Source organism: Dama dama, chromosome 5 (genome assembly GCF_033118175.1).
Source record: "Dama dama isolate Ldn47 chromosome 5, ASM3311817v1, whole genome shotgun sequence".
In the NCBI taxonomy this organism is placed as follows: Eukaryota; Metazoa; Chordata; class Mammalia; order Artiodactyla; family Cervidae; genus Dama; species Dama dama.
The window spans coordinates 105,396,277-105,412,095 of NC_083685.1; the positions used below are offsets into that span (position 1 = coordinate 105,396,277).

At 37.6% G+C, this 15,819-nt stretch overlaps 1 protein-coding gene and 1 non-coding gene across 5 annotated transcripts in view; both read left to right on the forward strand.

Annotated features, from left to right (window-relative positions):
• The window catches only part of SPAG9 (sperm associated antigen 9), a 154,110-nt gene that overhangs the window by 71,471 nt on the left and 66,820 nt on the right, over nucleotides 1-15,819 (forward strand). For all 4 annotated transcript variants that reach the window (XM_061143714.1, XM_061143711.1, XM_061143713.1 and 1 more), the window contains exons 4-5: nucleotides 1,136-1,230; nucleotides 7,078-7,228. In XM_061143714.1, coding sequence (XP_060999697.1) covers nucleotides 1,136-1,230; nucleotides 7,078-7,228 — 246 coding nt within the window. The remainder of the gene's footprint in view (nucleotides 1-1,135; nucleotides 1,231-7,077; nucleotides 7,229-15,819) is intronic.
• On the forward strand, nucleotides 11,537-11,625 carry LOC133058194 (small nucleolar RNA SNORD86). The gene has a single exon (XR_009693299.1). It is a non-coding gene; the product is annotated as a small nucleolar RNA SNORD86 (small nucleolar RNA).

Here is a 15,819-nt window from a genome sequence, read left to right on the forward strand (position 1 = left end):
GCTCCAATACTTTGACCACATGATGCAAAGAACTGACTCATTGGAAAAGACCCTGATGCTGGGAAAGATTGAAGGCAGGAGGAGAAGGGGATGACAGAGGATGAGATGGTTGGATGGCATCACCAACTCGATGGACATGGGTTTGGGTGGAATCCGGGGGTTGGTGATGGACAGGGAAGCCTGACATGCTGCTGTTCATGGGGTCGCAAAGAGTTGGTCGGACACAACTGAGCGACTGAACTGAACTGAACTGACATGTTTTAATACCAGGTTTGGGTCTCTTAAAAGTGGAACTATATCAAGAATCAAATCAGGGACTTGGTTGGTCCAGTGACTAAGACTCCATGCTCCCAATGCAGCGGGCCTGAATTCGATCTCTGGTCAGGGAACTAGACCCCACATGCTAAAACTAAGACCCACTGCAGCCAAAAAAAAAAAAGAATCAAATCAGACTGTAGAATTTCTTGACAGGTTTTATGCTTGATATTCTTGAAGTTGTCACTGCCATATTCAGCTTGCGTCTTATGGTTCCTTGTTAAAGAGTTAATGTGTTCTGGTTTTTCATTTGTTTCAGTTTGCTGCCATTTTTATATGATTATATTAAGTAATGATTCCAGTAAGTTAGCAGTCTAACATAGGAGAGAATATTTTAGCATTCTTTGAACTAAATCTGTAGTAAAAATAAATAAATATCTTGGTATTAAATTGAAAATTATCTTTACTCAAGTTTCAAGTTAATTTCTTTGTTGTTTCCCACTTTAGCAATGGATTTCTCAAGTGCCATCTGTCCCCTTTAATCAGTAATCTCTTGTCAATTCCTTCCCAATGTCTATATCTAATTTGTGTTATTCATGTAAGAATTATTTAATAGCATTACTCATTGTAAGAAAATTTTTTTGCTATGTTAAGCAAAATGTTGGTTATTTTTCGGACTCTAGCATCCTTAAATGTAAGCATTTGCATATCCCTTTGAGAATAAAATAAAATTTCATCCTTAATATTCTTTAATATGGAACATGGGTAGTCTAATAAATAAGAAATTTATATTAAAAGGTTTCCTTTGTTAAAATGTTATACTTTTTTTTCCAGGTATTAGTCTTAAAATTTTGTGTATTCTTTTGTTTCTTCAAAATAGATGATCCATAATTATATGGAACACTTAGAAAGAACAAAACTTCATCAGATCTCAGGGAGTGATCAACTAGAATCCACAGCTCATAGTAGAATTAGGTAAGCTTTTTTTAATACATTTTTACCTTGGGAAAAAGGAAGATAATATAATCTGTTTCTGTTTCTCTCTGTTCTTTAATCCTCAGACAATAGTTAGCTTTCTCCCTGCTGTAGTTGGAATGCTATAGGAGGGGGTAGCGTAGAAAAACAAAACAACTTTCACTAATGAAAAGGTATATTGATAGCCATTGTTTTCTGATACTTGACAAAGATTGTAGTAGGTTTAAAATTTTTATTTGTCAGAATGCTGTAAATTTTTCATTTCTCCTGTATAATTGGTTTAAAAGTCCTTTTTGCTACAGAGAGACATGTTTGAAAGGGTTAGCCAGACTTCTGTTTGATGTAGGAGTGTGAATAAATTATGTAGATCTCCAAGCATTGTAGCCAATGAGCTAAGCCAGGCCTCTTAGTGGGGAGGAAAATAGTTAATAGGCTGGCCTCTGCTCTGGATTGCTGCATAAATGCTAGGAGCAGCAGCTCTATGGTTATGAGGCGGTGAGAGCAGGATGACGTCAGCGCTTCGGAGCTGCAGCAGGATGGAGTGGAAAGCTGCTGCTGATGGCATTGTTTTTGTGGCAGCAGCTGAATGACAGAGCCTCACTACAAAGATACCCCTCTGGCCCCTGTGTAGGCCTCCTGGTTCGGGTGTTTCACCATGCCAGCACAGCGCCATGAGTCCTGGATGCATGCTGCTGTTTGTGTTTGGCTTTGTTGGCGGGGCGGTGGTCATTAATTCTGCTATCTTAGTATCTCTCTCCGTTTTGCTGCTTGTGCACTTTTCTATTTCTACCGGAGTGCCAGCTTTGACGCAGAACCTACCAAGGATACTCAGGTACTTCAGTCTCTCTTAGAAGTCCTTTTCTGGTTGGTTTTTCTTTTATGTTTAGCTTTATGGGTCTTCTTTGTAACCATTTATGTTGCAGATTGAAACAATGGAAAATGGCCTGAAGCTAAGACTTCTATTCTTATATATATTTATAGGCTATTGCTTAGGGATATGCTTTGTGTTTGGAAAACACCCACTTAAGAAAAGGATTTTCAGATCGTGCTTATACACAAATACAAGGTCAGAGTGGTCTTGTTTTAAGCAGAGGGTTCAACCAGTAAAGGAAAACAGGAGTGGAGCGTTGGGTCCAAATTCACACAACCGCTACATGAGAGCATCTGAGCACTTAGAAGCAAGTAGCTTTATGGTGGGACTTGTCGTTGATTAGACACAGGCATAGGTGTTTGTTTTGTTCCAATGATCCTTTGACTGTTGGAGGTTCAGGCATCCTTTTTGCAGTTTTTGATAGCAGTTCATGGGAACTGACAATGTAAATATTTTCCTCCTACAGCAAAACATATTTGAAGTGAAAGGATTTAAACCTTTTAGGGCAAGGAATTCATTTTTTCTCCCAATTATTTATGCATCAAAGTTGGAAAGCTTTGCAAAGCCTATTCACTATTGTTTTGTCAGATGTTGCCTTTTCTTTGTAGACTTGGGTAACAGATATCCATGCCTGTTTGTGGGGATATCATTAATCTCTGTAGCTTTTCTTCTGGTCACTGTACTTGCATGTTGCAAGAACCATCTTCTGCATTTTAGAGGTTTAATGTTGTGGTTTCTTTTGTTTTCTAACTCACCAAGATAAAAATTTGATTTGTTGAGATTTCTGCTTCGTGTGTGGTTTTTAAATGAAGGTTCATAATGTGTAGCTTTTATTATATAAATGTTTACTTAAAACTCAACTCCTAATTGTGGACTTAAAGAGAAATTAAAGTAGTAAATTCCCTCATCCTCATGTTCAACATTAGTTTAAGATCCAGATGAAATTAAATTTCATCCGTGGTCTTAAAACTTGGCCATTTATTTATTTTTTTCCTGATTTTATAAAAACTGGGAGCAATCTTATTGCTTTGTGTACATTTTAGTACATAAAGGATTTGTGTGTCTGTATATATAGGCTTTTAGAAAATTGGAACACAAGAACATATAGACTATTAAAGTAAGATTAATTTTAAAGGGATGTCCTAGGTTTCAGTTCCATCTATGAAGCCAGTACTGTGCAGTGGATAAGAGGTTCAGAGTTGAACTACCAGGCTATAAATGCTCTGCCACACATGAGCTATGGGACTTTTGGCAAATTACTTAATCTCTGTATCCGAGTTTCCTCCTTTGAGCTTCTTACCCCATTGAGTCATTTTAAAAATTACGTGAGATGATTATTTTGTATTTAATCAGTTAAAGATATATTGTAAATTAAACAAGTAAATAATTTTCATAATCATTTATATTTACTCCATTTTTAGTAAAACTATATCAGCTCTAGCTATTTTATTCATAAAATAACTTATGATTAAATTCAAAGAGTTTCTTGATATAAAAGTTGCTGTTGATCTGAATGAAGAAAGATATCAAAGTCTTTAATATTAAGATTGGCTTCCCAGTGGTGCTAGTGGTAAAGTACCTACCTGCCAGTGCGGGAGACTTAAGAGAGGTGGGTTCCATCCCTGGGTCAGAAATATCGCCTGGAGGAGGGTGTGGCAGTCCAGATCTCCAGTACTTTGGCTGGGGGAATCCCATGGACAGAGAAGACTGATGGGCTACCGTCCATGGGTGCAAAGACTTAAACATGACTGAAGTGCAGTTGTCAAGAAGTAATAGTTCCAGGGAATGTACATGGGTCTTGGAGTCAAAACAGGCCTGACTTTGAATCCCATGTCTTCCAATTACTAGTGCCCAAAGTCTCTGAGCATCACTTTTCCTAATCTGAAAACAGGGAAAATAATTCTTACTTCCTTGTGTGGATTAAATGAGGATATGTAAATAAATCATCTATTTCAGTGTTTGCCACATTGGTGGGTGTTGAACAAATATAATCTTTTTACTGCTCTTTATTCATATGTATAGTAGATTTTATTAATGATTATTTGTTTTAAATGGAAATAAAAATATTTAAAGACATATTTGCAAAGTTATTTATGCACATAGGTAACATTTAAATAACCAATTTAAAAATGGATGTATGGCAGTTTAAAAAAGATGTAATAAGAATTCTGATGGCTGATTCTGATAGCTTTGTTTCTTGACAGTAGTAGCATTATTGAAGCACCTAGTGTTTAAATCTGCCACTTGATAATTTCATTCTTTGGTTTCTTCTGTGAGTTTTACTGAAGCATTTAATATATAGTTAAGTATATAGTTAGTTTATATTTATATATAAATATATAATATATATTTAATATATAGAGTATCAAATATACATACCAATATAGTACAGGACCTAATGTTCTCTTTTCAGGGTTTCCTTTTGAAAATAGGACTCTAATTAACATGCATAATTATATGTCCTTCTCCCTCCCTCCCAAGTCAGTAAAAAAAAGAGGGAAGAGTGGTGTGTAGTAATACTGTTTTTCCAGAGTTGAAACAGTATAACCCAGAACATCACTGACCCTCTTGACAGCTGTCAGTTTCTGAGGAAAAGTGCTCTCTCTGTAGAGCAGATTCTGGAGGAAAATAAAAGCATGTAAAGGTTTGAATTCTACTCGTATTTTGGACTGTAGATTTTGTAGTTAACAGAAATGGGAAAGTATAAAGCTTGGACTCCTAGCTGACTCCTTCCCCCAGTAGTTTTACACTTTTCCAGTATTTGACATGTGTGAAAATGATTGTGTTATCATTCATAAAGGATTATAACTCTTATGACTGGCCTGTGTTTTTATTTCTGTTGGCAGTGTGATAAGTTCGAATAAAGTTTGTATTACTTTTCTTTGCATTTGGGATCAGAGAGCTTTCCATTAAATTCCATCTGATTAAATTCTTGATCACTTTTTTGCTTAAGTCATCAAGATATGTTAAAAAGAATAAGTAATCTAGTAAGTCTAAGATCCTTAGATTTTCAGTTCCCAGAATAAGTTGCCTGTCCCAAATTTCCGGTCATTGTCACCATCGTTTGATGAAATAAAGGGCGTTTTAAAATCAAGCAGAAAAGATGGGGGAAAGGGGTGAGTCATTCTCAAGAAAGAACAGGTTTTACAATAAGTGGAAACATGTATGTGTATAATGTGTTCTGTATTATTCAGTAAGGATATAATAAATAATGCCTCTTTTTGCTGTGGATTTATGAAAGTTTTTTTTGCTGAACCAGCAGTTGGGAATAACTTGTATAAACAGAATAGCTGACTGCTCTGTTATTTGGTGGTTCTGGCAGGTCATAAAGACAAGCTTAGATTTGGTTTTAAAATGTAACCTTTTATTGTGCTGCCTATGTGTGTTTGAATTTTTCTCCCAAATCAAATAGGAAAAGTACCCCAAGTGTGAAGAAGTGATAATAGTTAACTCTGATAGAGAAAAGTCCTGTTCTGTTTCTTTGTGCTTACAGCTTTAATAGAATACAATCTCTCAACCCTTTTGCTTCCCCTAATCTTTAAGGTGTTTGACAGTTGTACTAATTCTTCCTGATTGTTATTAGGAATGAAAGCAATGTACCCTTTGTGTTCAATGAGGGCACATTTCACAAGTGGCTTAAAGTTTCTTAGTATAAAGATAAGCTTACAGAATAAAGGTTTATTTAGCAAAACTGAATATTTCCCAACTTTTGTGTATAACCTCAGTGTTCCGGTTCTTACAATTTTACCAGAAGCTCCAAACCTTTAGTGTCTGGTTTCTAACGAATTTCCATTTGAGTTAATGACCCAGGAAGAACCAGGCTTGCTTCTACTCTTTAAAAACCCTTTGTATTAACAAAGGATGTGTTTCTCTCTCAAGTTCTATTATTAAAATTGAACCGCTTATTCACTGAAATTTCCCACAAAGCATTGGAAACTCTACAGTTTTTGATAGAATCTTTGGGCGTCCTTGTTTGGAAAAACTGACAGTTGTATTGTCATACATACTGTGATGAAAAGGAACTCATACAGAAAAATATGAGTTCCTGTAGAAAAATACGGTTTTCCTACTTTAGGGGATAAAACTCTAGGGGCAAAAAAAGCCCAACCTAAAAGCTGAGAATTATGCTTTACTCAGGGACGTTTCTAAGGATTATAGTCCATCGGGGCAGCCTCTCAGATAGCTCTGAGGAACTGTTCCAAACAAGCAAGGGAGGAACTCGGATACTCAGGAGTTTTTGCTAATTACAAAAGACAAACCTGTCAAGTTAATGATTTTAGTGCTTTTCTATGCTTGGGAAGATAGAGGAGTCTGGGCTCACTGAAATTATTTCTTTGATATGCATCTTAACCACCTAGGGTCAGTATCCCGTTTTTCTCCATCCTGAATTCCTCTCAGGGCACTTCGTCCAGACTGGCTACAGGGGCTAATGGCTGAATGGCAGACAACATTCTATTCTTTCTTGATTGAAATGGCAGGCAACATTTTTTAGTACATGTTCTTTTGACTATTTAATCAGTAGGCCTGATTTAAACCATGTATTCATTTTCCTCAAGGCAGAAAAAACATACCCTAAAAAGACTTGGGTAAGTATTTAGGGATTAATATGAGAAATTGGAAAGCCTAGAGAAGCTGGAGTGGGGGTCATTTGCAGTTCCCTAGGGCTGACCTAAGCATGAGTGAAACTGTAGCAGCTCCCCTTGCTGTGAAATCACACCATAGACTGCTTCCTGAGTAACTTAAGATTTTCTAAACTATTTTTTTTACTACCTTTCTTAATTGATTTCTTGGGGCTTAATTTAAGTTCTGAGACTTCATCCTTTCTCTTTGGTAAGTGTACTTGTTCAGATAGGCACACAATATTATTTAAGAGTGATGACTCTAAAGCAGTGACAGCCCAGGCTTATTACTTACAGTCATGATGAATAAAACTTAAAAATGAATTAATGCTTAGTTCTTCTGCCCTCTCCAAATAGAAAAGAACGTCCTATATCATTAGGGATTTTCCCTTTACCTTCTGGAGACGGATTGCTTACACCTGACACTCAGAAAGGTGGCGAGACCCCTGGATCAGAACAATGGAAATTTCAGGAATTAAGTCAACCACGTTCTCATACCAGTCTGAAGGTAAGCTTTATCCTATGAAAATCTTCAGTTTGTTTTATAAGCTTTCTTATCCAAATTGAAGTGCTAGACAACCAGAAGAGAATAAAATGAAATAGTATGTGTACATTTTATTTTGTAAAACTAATGCTTTTTTTAAATTGGAAATGAGCTCTTCCCAAAGAGTTTGTTTTGTATTACTCGTTTTTCAAGTTTTATAGGAAAACAGAGTCAAGCATTGTTACATCTTGATTGTCATACTAATGACCAACATTTCTATTTCATTTAGGCTGTTTCTATTTGATTTACATCATATGAATTTAGGATGGGGTGATCATTGAACCTAACTATGTTTTTAAGAATTGAAAATCATTGCCACCTGAAATCCTTGGTTCACCGCTGGGAAGCTTCACAATTTACTTTAAAAAAACAAAAGGAAACGGTAACCCACTCCAGTATTCTTGCCTGGAAAATTCCATGGATAGCGGAGCCTGGCAGGCTGCATTCCATGGGGTCGTTAGCAAAGAGTCAGACACGGCTGAGTGACAGCATAACAATTTCCTCGAAACCTTCATAAACCAATATCCAAAAGTGCAGTGTGTTTAGCTAAAAAGGCCTGGTGTTAGTTCATTATAAATTATATTCTTGACCAAGAACTTGTTACAAAATAAGTTGTAAATATAAATAATAGTATATTCTAAGAGTGGAGATATACTAATAATTAAAAATATTTGAAGTTATAGTCTATATCTTATAAAGTGGAATATTTATAAAGAGAACTGATTATAAAGGAACCTTGTTATGTTAGAAAATCTACTCTGTCATAAAACAAACAGACCACCTAAATGAATACAGTTGAGTTACTTACATCTTTATCTCTTTTTTCTGGTCTCTTTCTCCAAATTACTTATCATGGTTTAAATATTCAGGTAACTCTTTAAAAAAAAAAAATTTTTTTTTTTTTTTTAAATTTATTTGGCTGCACTGAGTCTTAGTTGTGACATACAGGATATTTAGTTGTGGCATGTGGGTCTAGTTCGCTAAGAATAAACCCAGGCCCCCTGCATTGGAAGCTCAGATTCTTAGCCACTGGAGCACCAGGGAAGTCCCCTTAGATAGCTCTTATGATACCTCTAAAATATAAAGTCATTTACTTATTTATTTTGTTTCTCTCCACCAAGAATGTAAAATCCATGCGGTTTATTTACTGCCATGTCCCTAGCACTTAGAAAAGGTGCCTAGCACATAGTTGTCTCTCAGAACATGTTTGTCAAATGAATTATTTGTTTTAGGTGTTAGAAAGATTCTTTTGACATAATGTAAATGGTCTGTTTCTCAGCTCTAGTAGGTAGAGGCATTTAGAATCATTTCACTGACCTTTGAAATGTGCTCAAAACAGTAAGAAGTAAATAAATATTTCATAGCTTTGCTCCCACCGCAAAGTATTTTTAACAGTAGGCCTAACCTCACATTTTTTCCATTCTCTGACAAGTTATAAACTGATTAACAGATGGATTTGAACAGGGGAGTCGTGTCCTCCCTAGGGATACTAAGGTAGGTATTCCCAAGAGAGGTTTTTAAAATAAAATCCAGTCTGTTTCTACTGTGGACATGGAGCCAGTAAATGAGATAAAGGCTTAACAGGACTTCCCCTGGTGGTCCAGTGGTTAAGAATCCACCAGCCAATGCAGGGGAAATGGATTAGACTCCCGGTTTGGGAAGATTCCACATGCTGTGGCGGCAGCTAAGCCTGTGTACCACAACTACTGAAGCCTGTGCGCCCTAGAGTCCATGCTCCACAAAAAGAGAAGCCACCACAGTGAGAAACCTTGCACCCCACAGTTAGAGAGGAGCCCCTGCTTGCTGCAATGAGAGAAAGCCCGCGTGTAGCAACAAAGACCCAATGCAGCCTCTCCCCCTGCCCCAAAAGGGATAAGTTTGTGAAATATGTCTCATAATCAGGACATATTTTACTATTTACTTAAGTCTTTGTTATTAGTCAGATGTCTTTCTCTAACTTTGCAAAAAAGCCTGGGAGTTGGGTGTAGAGTTCACATGTGGATTGCATTGAAGAAACACACTAGTCTTGGTTTCCATGTCTGACAGAAGTTGGACTAGATCGTCTCTATTGTAATGTGCTTTTCAACTTTCATTTCCCTAAGAACTTTGAAGATGACCTAGCTCTATTAAGAGTATGCTCGTAATATTAATTTCACTAGCACTTTTGTGTGTGTGTGTGAAATAAGGTTAAGGTGAAATGTTGTGTGAGAAAACCAGGGAAACTATGGCAGAAGAATGACAGAAAAGGAGATTTGCCCATGATTATAAATTTATGGACCTTTTTTGTTGCTTTATTGCAGATGTCTCACTGTGAGAGAGTTGTAGTCAACAAGGTTATATCTTCAGGTATACTATACCATTTAATATAAGGAACTTGAACATCTGTAGATTTTGGTATCCACAGGGAGTTCTGGAACAATCCCCTGCAGATAACAAGGGATAACTGTAATGGAATATCTACCAAGACTGGTGCACCTAGAAAAATATACATGTTGTTCTTAAAAAACTTAAAAAGAAGTATTTGTACATATTTATTCCTTTGTTTATTGTATTCTTGAGAAAAATCAACAAAGAAACAAATAAATGAAAGCATGGAATTTCAAGTAGTGTTACATACTGTTTTTATAAAACAAAGTAAGGGGCTAGAGAATAGTAGTAAGAAGGGGTAGTTAAGGAGTTTCTCTTGGAAGTGGTGACTGTGCCCTGAGAAGAAGATGCCCAGGCACATGGAAGGGTCGAGAGGAATATGTGCTTCAGGATGGCCAGGTAGCATCTGTAAAGGCCTCAAGGTGGGGACAGACCTTAGCATGTTGGAAGAGTGTGGTTTTTTTTTTCTGTTCATCCTATTCCTCTGAGACTTTAATTCTACCTACTGCACCAGTGTGCCTTTTTTTTTACAATTATCCAAAATATCCATCTTTCTAAACATGGAAAATTCCCATTCTCTTGCTACATTGTAGAGGCACTTGATACATTTGAATACTGTCTGCTTCTTGAAGTGCTTTTTTTCACTTTGCTCCCAGGATACTTCTCCCCACCCCCTCCCCACTCCCCCCAACTCCCCAGTCTCTGGTATTCTTCACAGGTCCTTTTCCTTTGCTGGTTTTGGACTTCTAAATGTTGGAGTTCTCTAGGGCTTAAAGCTCAGCCCTCTGCTCTACTTAATCTAGGTAACTCAAGTTTCATGTCTGTAAATACCATCCACTCATCAGCTTTCACAAATCTTAATCTCTGACCTTGATCCCTTTCCTAAACTCCACACTTTTGCATCCAGTTGCTTTTCTTTATAGTTTTCCCACATACGCATTTGTATCCTGCTTAGGTTACCACCAGTAGAAGTATTCTGTCAAGGCCAATCTAAATGCCACAGCTTACATTGAAGCTTCACCTGACACCTTTTCAATGGTCCTCAAATCTAGTTTAGAGATCAGTTTAAAGCTGAAAGAAGAAGATTATTATACTGTATCACCAACAGAAATTTTTTTTTATTGGGGGGCTTCTAGTGAAATTGGTAAAAAGGAACTTCTTATGTTAAATGACATTTTCTGTTGAAAATGTTATAAAAATGCTAAGGCTGGGGGCTTCCCTGGTGGCTCAGTGGTTCAGGCCTAATTGGAGATGTGGATGGAGGAGCAGATATACTAGGTATGATAGTTTATCTGAAGTAGTATAATACTGTTTGTAAAATAGACTTTTAAAATGACTTAACCAAACATTTGTTTAAAGTGTCCCTAACTGGGACTTCCCTGGTGGCTCAGCGGTAAAGAATCTGCCTGCCAATGCAGGTGACACGGGTCTGGTCCCTGATCTGGGGAGATGCCACATGCTGTGGAGCATCTAAGCCTGTGCGCCACAACTGCTGAGCCTGTGCTCTAGAGCCCAGGAACCATAACTGCTGAGCCCACGTGTCACAGCTACTGATGCCCTTGCCCCCTAGAGTCCGTGATCTACAACAAGAGACGCCACCACAATGAGAATCCTGCGCACTGAAACTGGAGGGTAGCCCTTGCTTGCTGCAACTGGAGAAAAGCCCAGATAGCTGTGAAGACTCAGCAGAGCCCCAAAATAATAAATAAATAAATAAACATTAAAAAGCTAAGGCTGAAAATGGTCAAAAATGTTAGGGTAGGGTTGTTCCTCCGACTGAATTATATTCACAAAAAAAGGAAATAGTATGTAGGTTACTCAAGAAGTAAGTAGTTGTGGTTGGCGGAAAGCAAAAGGATATCTTGAGTTGCCAGGGTAAAGGGAAAAGTACTCTTAGAATGGGACATTCACGGTGATGGTTGATCAGGGCTCCGTCACTTATAAACAGGCTTCTTGCTATAGGGTTGATGGCCAGTCCTAGTGTCTGAGTGATTTCCTGGGTCCAGCAAAGGGATCAGATTTCCAGACTCATTTTCCACTCTACCTTCATTGGCCAAGCAGCTGCCAAGAACAGAAGCCACCTCTCCTAATACCTGGCAAAACAAAGGCAGTATTGCCTCACAAACTGATTGCTTCTCTGAGGTACCCACCAGTGTATTTGGGGAGAAGCTTCGAGAACAAGTTGAGGAGGGACTGTCCTTCTATGTGTAGGAGACTGAAGAGATTCCACAAAAGAAATCTGCATGTCATGAAGGAGGCAATGATTCAGGCAGATGAAGTAGCTGCTGAGATTGCTAAGAAGCTGGAGAAACAGAAGAAACACTTGAATAAGGAAAAGAAAAGGCTGGCTGCGATTGCCCTGGCGTCTTCAGAAAGCAGTAGTGCCCCGGAGGAATGAGGAGACAAGTAAAAGACCCCAAAAGAAGCAAAAGCAAAAGCCTGGGGAGGCTCCCCAGGAGAATGGAGTGGAAGACCCATCTTATCACCTCCAAACCAAGAAAAAGCAATCTTTTTTCCAAGGAGGAGCTAGTTAGTAGCGATATTGAAGAGACAGCTGGCTATAGAAGTCTTTCCAAGAGGAAGAAGTCTTTTCCCAAAGAGGAATCAGTTAATGACCCAGAAGAGTCAGGAAACAAGAGGGTCCCCAAAGAAAAAGAGGAAATTCTCTTCCAAGGCAGACCCACTCAGCAGTGGACTTTAAGAGGCTTCTGCTAGCAAGAACAGAAAGTGAAAGTCACTCAGTCCTGTCTGACTTTGTGACCCCATGGATTTTACAGTCCATCGCATTCTCCAGGCCAGAATACTGGAGTGGGTAGCGTTTCCATTCTCCAGGGGATCTTCCCAACCCAGGGATTGAACCCAGGTCTCCCACATTGCGGGCAGATTCTTTACAGGCTGAGCCACAAGGGAAGCCCAAGAATACTGGATTGGGTAGCCTATCCCTTCTCCAGCAGATCTTCCCAACCCAGGACTTGAACCAGGGTCTCCTGCCTTGCAAGTGGATTCTTTACCAACTGAGCTATCAGGGAAGCAAGAATGGTGGCTCCAAGAAAAAGAAAAAGCTCCAAAAACTATCCCAGAAATATTAGAATGGACATTTTCCTAGTGAGGCATAACTTGCAGAGATATTTCCCTGCGCGTTCTCTAGAGCCCTATAAAATTAAAAACGAGCCAACAGCAACAAAAATGGGACAGACTCGGTTGTTTGTGTGCTTAGAAGAAGAGTCCAATGTAAAAGGAAATTGAAAACAAGGGAATGAAGGAAGATGAGTGATACATCAGAATTGCAGAGGAAGGGCCAGGGGAAAGGGATCACATATTCCAACTGCCATTAAAATCTAGTTTACTGATAGAACACCTCCCTTTGACCTAATCTCTTGCCATTGCAAGCAGTGCTGAGTTGAATAAACCTTGTACATAATTTTGTGCTGGTATTTATAGTTCCCATAAGTGGGATTGCTGAATCAAAGCCCATATTTCAGATTTTGCTAGATATCACCAAACTGCCTGCCAAAGGGATGGTAGCCGTTTGTATTCTCACCAGCTGTGTTGTGTAAGTTCTTCATTGCTTTACAAGTTTAGAGTTCAGATATCTCTCCCTTGTGCCCATATATAGAAAGAGAGAGAACAAAATGTTTTAAATATTTAAACTATGCTATGCATAAAATTGTCACAGTTTTTAGACCTTGGTTGGTATCACTTTGGCAGTGATTTCATAGATTCCATCTAGTTTCACATGTATGCATATGTATGTGTATATATACAGCTAGTGCATGTATATGCACCTGCACATGCCTACAGACATGTGAATGTGCAGATATGTATATATATTCCAAAAAGGTTATTGCTTTTTCATTTTAAGAGTTTAGGTTGTTGGTTATTAGTAGAATGTGACTTTTAAAACAGAAAAAACAATTTTAGCTAAAAGCAACTGGGTTGGTACCTACTTACGAAAGTTTTAAAGAGTTCTTTTAAAACTGCATGACTTGAAATACTTCAGTGGAACTGCTTTGAGAAGGTCTTGTTAGCAGGATTTGGTATATAAAGCCAGTGGTCAATGCGTGCTGCATTCTTCAGAGGATGTGCTTAGCATGCAAAACGAAAAATGCCTGAACAGAGCCAGCATTCTTGTTTAGAAGAATTTTCCATCCTCCTCCATTTATGTTTAGTCGTTCCTATTTCTTTAGTTTTCCCAAGCTTGAATCTTTGTATTAGTTAAACTTTACTCTTGTATCTTCTGTGATTAAAGATCCTGTCATAAAATGCATGTATGATTTTACATTTCAAAACAGTTAATGTTCTTGGTTGTTTTTTGTTTTTTTGACTTTTCATTTAGAGACATTTTAGACTTAGAGAAAAGTTGCAAAAACAGTACAGAGGGAACGATACCCATCACCTGCCCTCCACCAATATTAACTAACCGTGATAAGATAATTAAAACTAAAAAATTAACATTGGTACAATACTATTAGCTGAACTACAGACTTGTATTCAGATTCTGCCAATTTTCCCACCAGTGTTCCTTTTTGGTTCCAGGATCCAGTCCAGGATCCCACATTGCATTGAGTTATGTTGCCTCAGTCTCTTCTAATATGTGAGCTTCTCAGTCTTTCCTTGTCTTTCATGACCTTCAAGCTGAAAGAATACTGGTTGGTTATTTTGTAGACTGTCTCTAAATTTGGGCTTCTCTGATGGTTTCTCATGGTTAGATTGAGGCTATATATTTTTAATAAGGCTGATACAGAAGCAGCATGCTGTATTGGTGATGTTAACCTTGATTGCTTGGTTCATCTAGTGTATGTTGGATTTCTCCACTGTAAAGTTATTATTTTTCTCTTTATAATTTGATTAATAAATATCTTGGTGGATGTATTTTGAGACTGTGCTGATACCCTGTTTCAAACTTTCATTTCCTGATTTTACTACCCATCAGTGAATCTTAGCTACAATAATCATTATTGTGGTGTTCTAATGCTGATTTTCTATTTTCTTCATTCTGCATTTATTGAGGAATTCTTTGGGAAGAGAGAGCTACTCATTCCCTCCCTTCTTTCTTTCCTTGTTTGAACTAATAGATATTATTTTATCCTGTAGGTTATCCAACACTTTTATAGTAAGTCCCGTACATACGAACAAGTTCCATTTTCAGAGCACGTTCCTAAGTCCAATTTGTAAGTCCAACAAAGTTAGCCTAGTTACCCAACTAATACAACCAGCCAAATGGTACTGTACTGTAACAGGTTTATAATACTTTTCACACAAATAAAAACAAACACAGAAAATAAAGAGAACGTTTTAATCTTACAGTACAGTACCTTTAAAAGTATAGTAGTACAACAGGCAAGAAGAGTTGCTGACTAGAGGAGGGAGAGAAGATGGGAGATGGTGGAGCTGAAAGATTGTCAGCAGTAGGAGACTCACAATTTCACTCATACCTGACATTGATGGAATGCATGTTCTCATTTTTGCAAGTTTGAAACTTGCAGTTTTGTGTGTAGGGTACTTACTATATTTATTTTGTTGCTCAAATTGTTTCAGATTAGGACATCAGGAGCTCTTTAAGGAGTCATCCTAATACCCTTTATGCCCATACTGATGCCCACCATCAGATGCTCCAGGCTCTTGTATTTTCCCTGTACCTGCTGTGCAATTAACTGCTTCTCAGAGAAACCCTGGTTCTATTTATTGTAGAAAATATTTAGGAACCAAGATCTAGGCACTAAATGTGCTTATTGATTGGAATGTGATTGCTTCTAGGCCCTTTCTTCCTTTGATCCTTATGTTGGGTTTTTCCATTGGTTTATATTATACATTACTTCCTTTTGGATTTTTATATTAGTATTTACAGTGGAGTAAAATAAAAATAGAGTTTTAAGAAAAATAGATTATTTGTTGTAATGTTTTATGTTTATGTTTTGCTTGGGACAGAGGATAAGGATTATTATTTAATATTATTAATAGTAAATCATTATTTAATACTCAAGATGTATTAATAATTGATACTTATTTAATAAGTTATTAAATTATTGCTTATTAAAACTTATTTAATAAGTCTCTTAATCTGGCAGAGAAACCAGACAACCAAGTCCAGAAAGCAGTGAGTCCCAAACAAGATGTCCCCAAAGAGACCCACACCAAGACACAGTTAAAATGTCAGAAGATCCCACATGCCTTGTGGCCAAAAACCA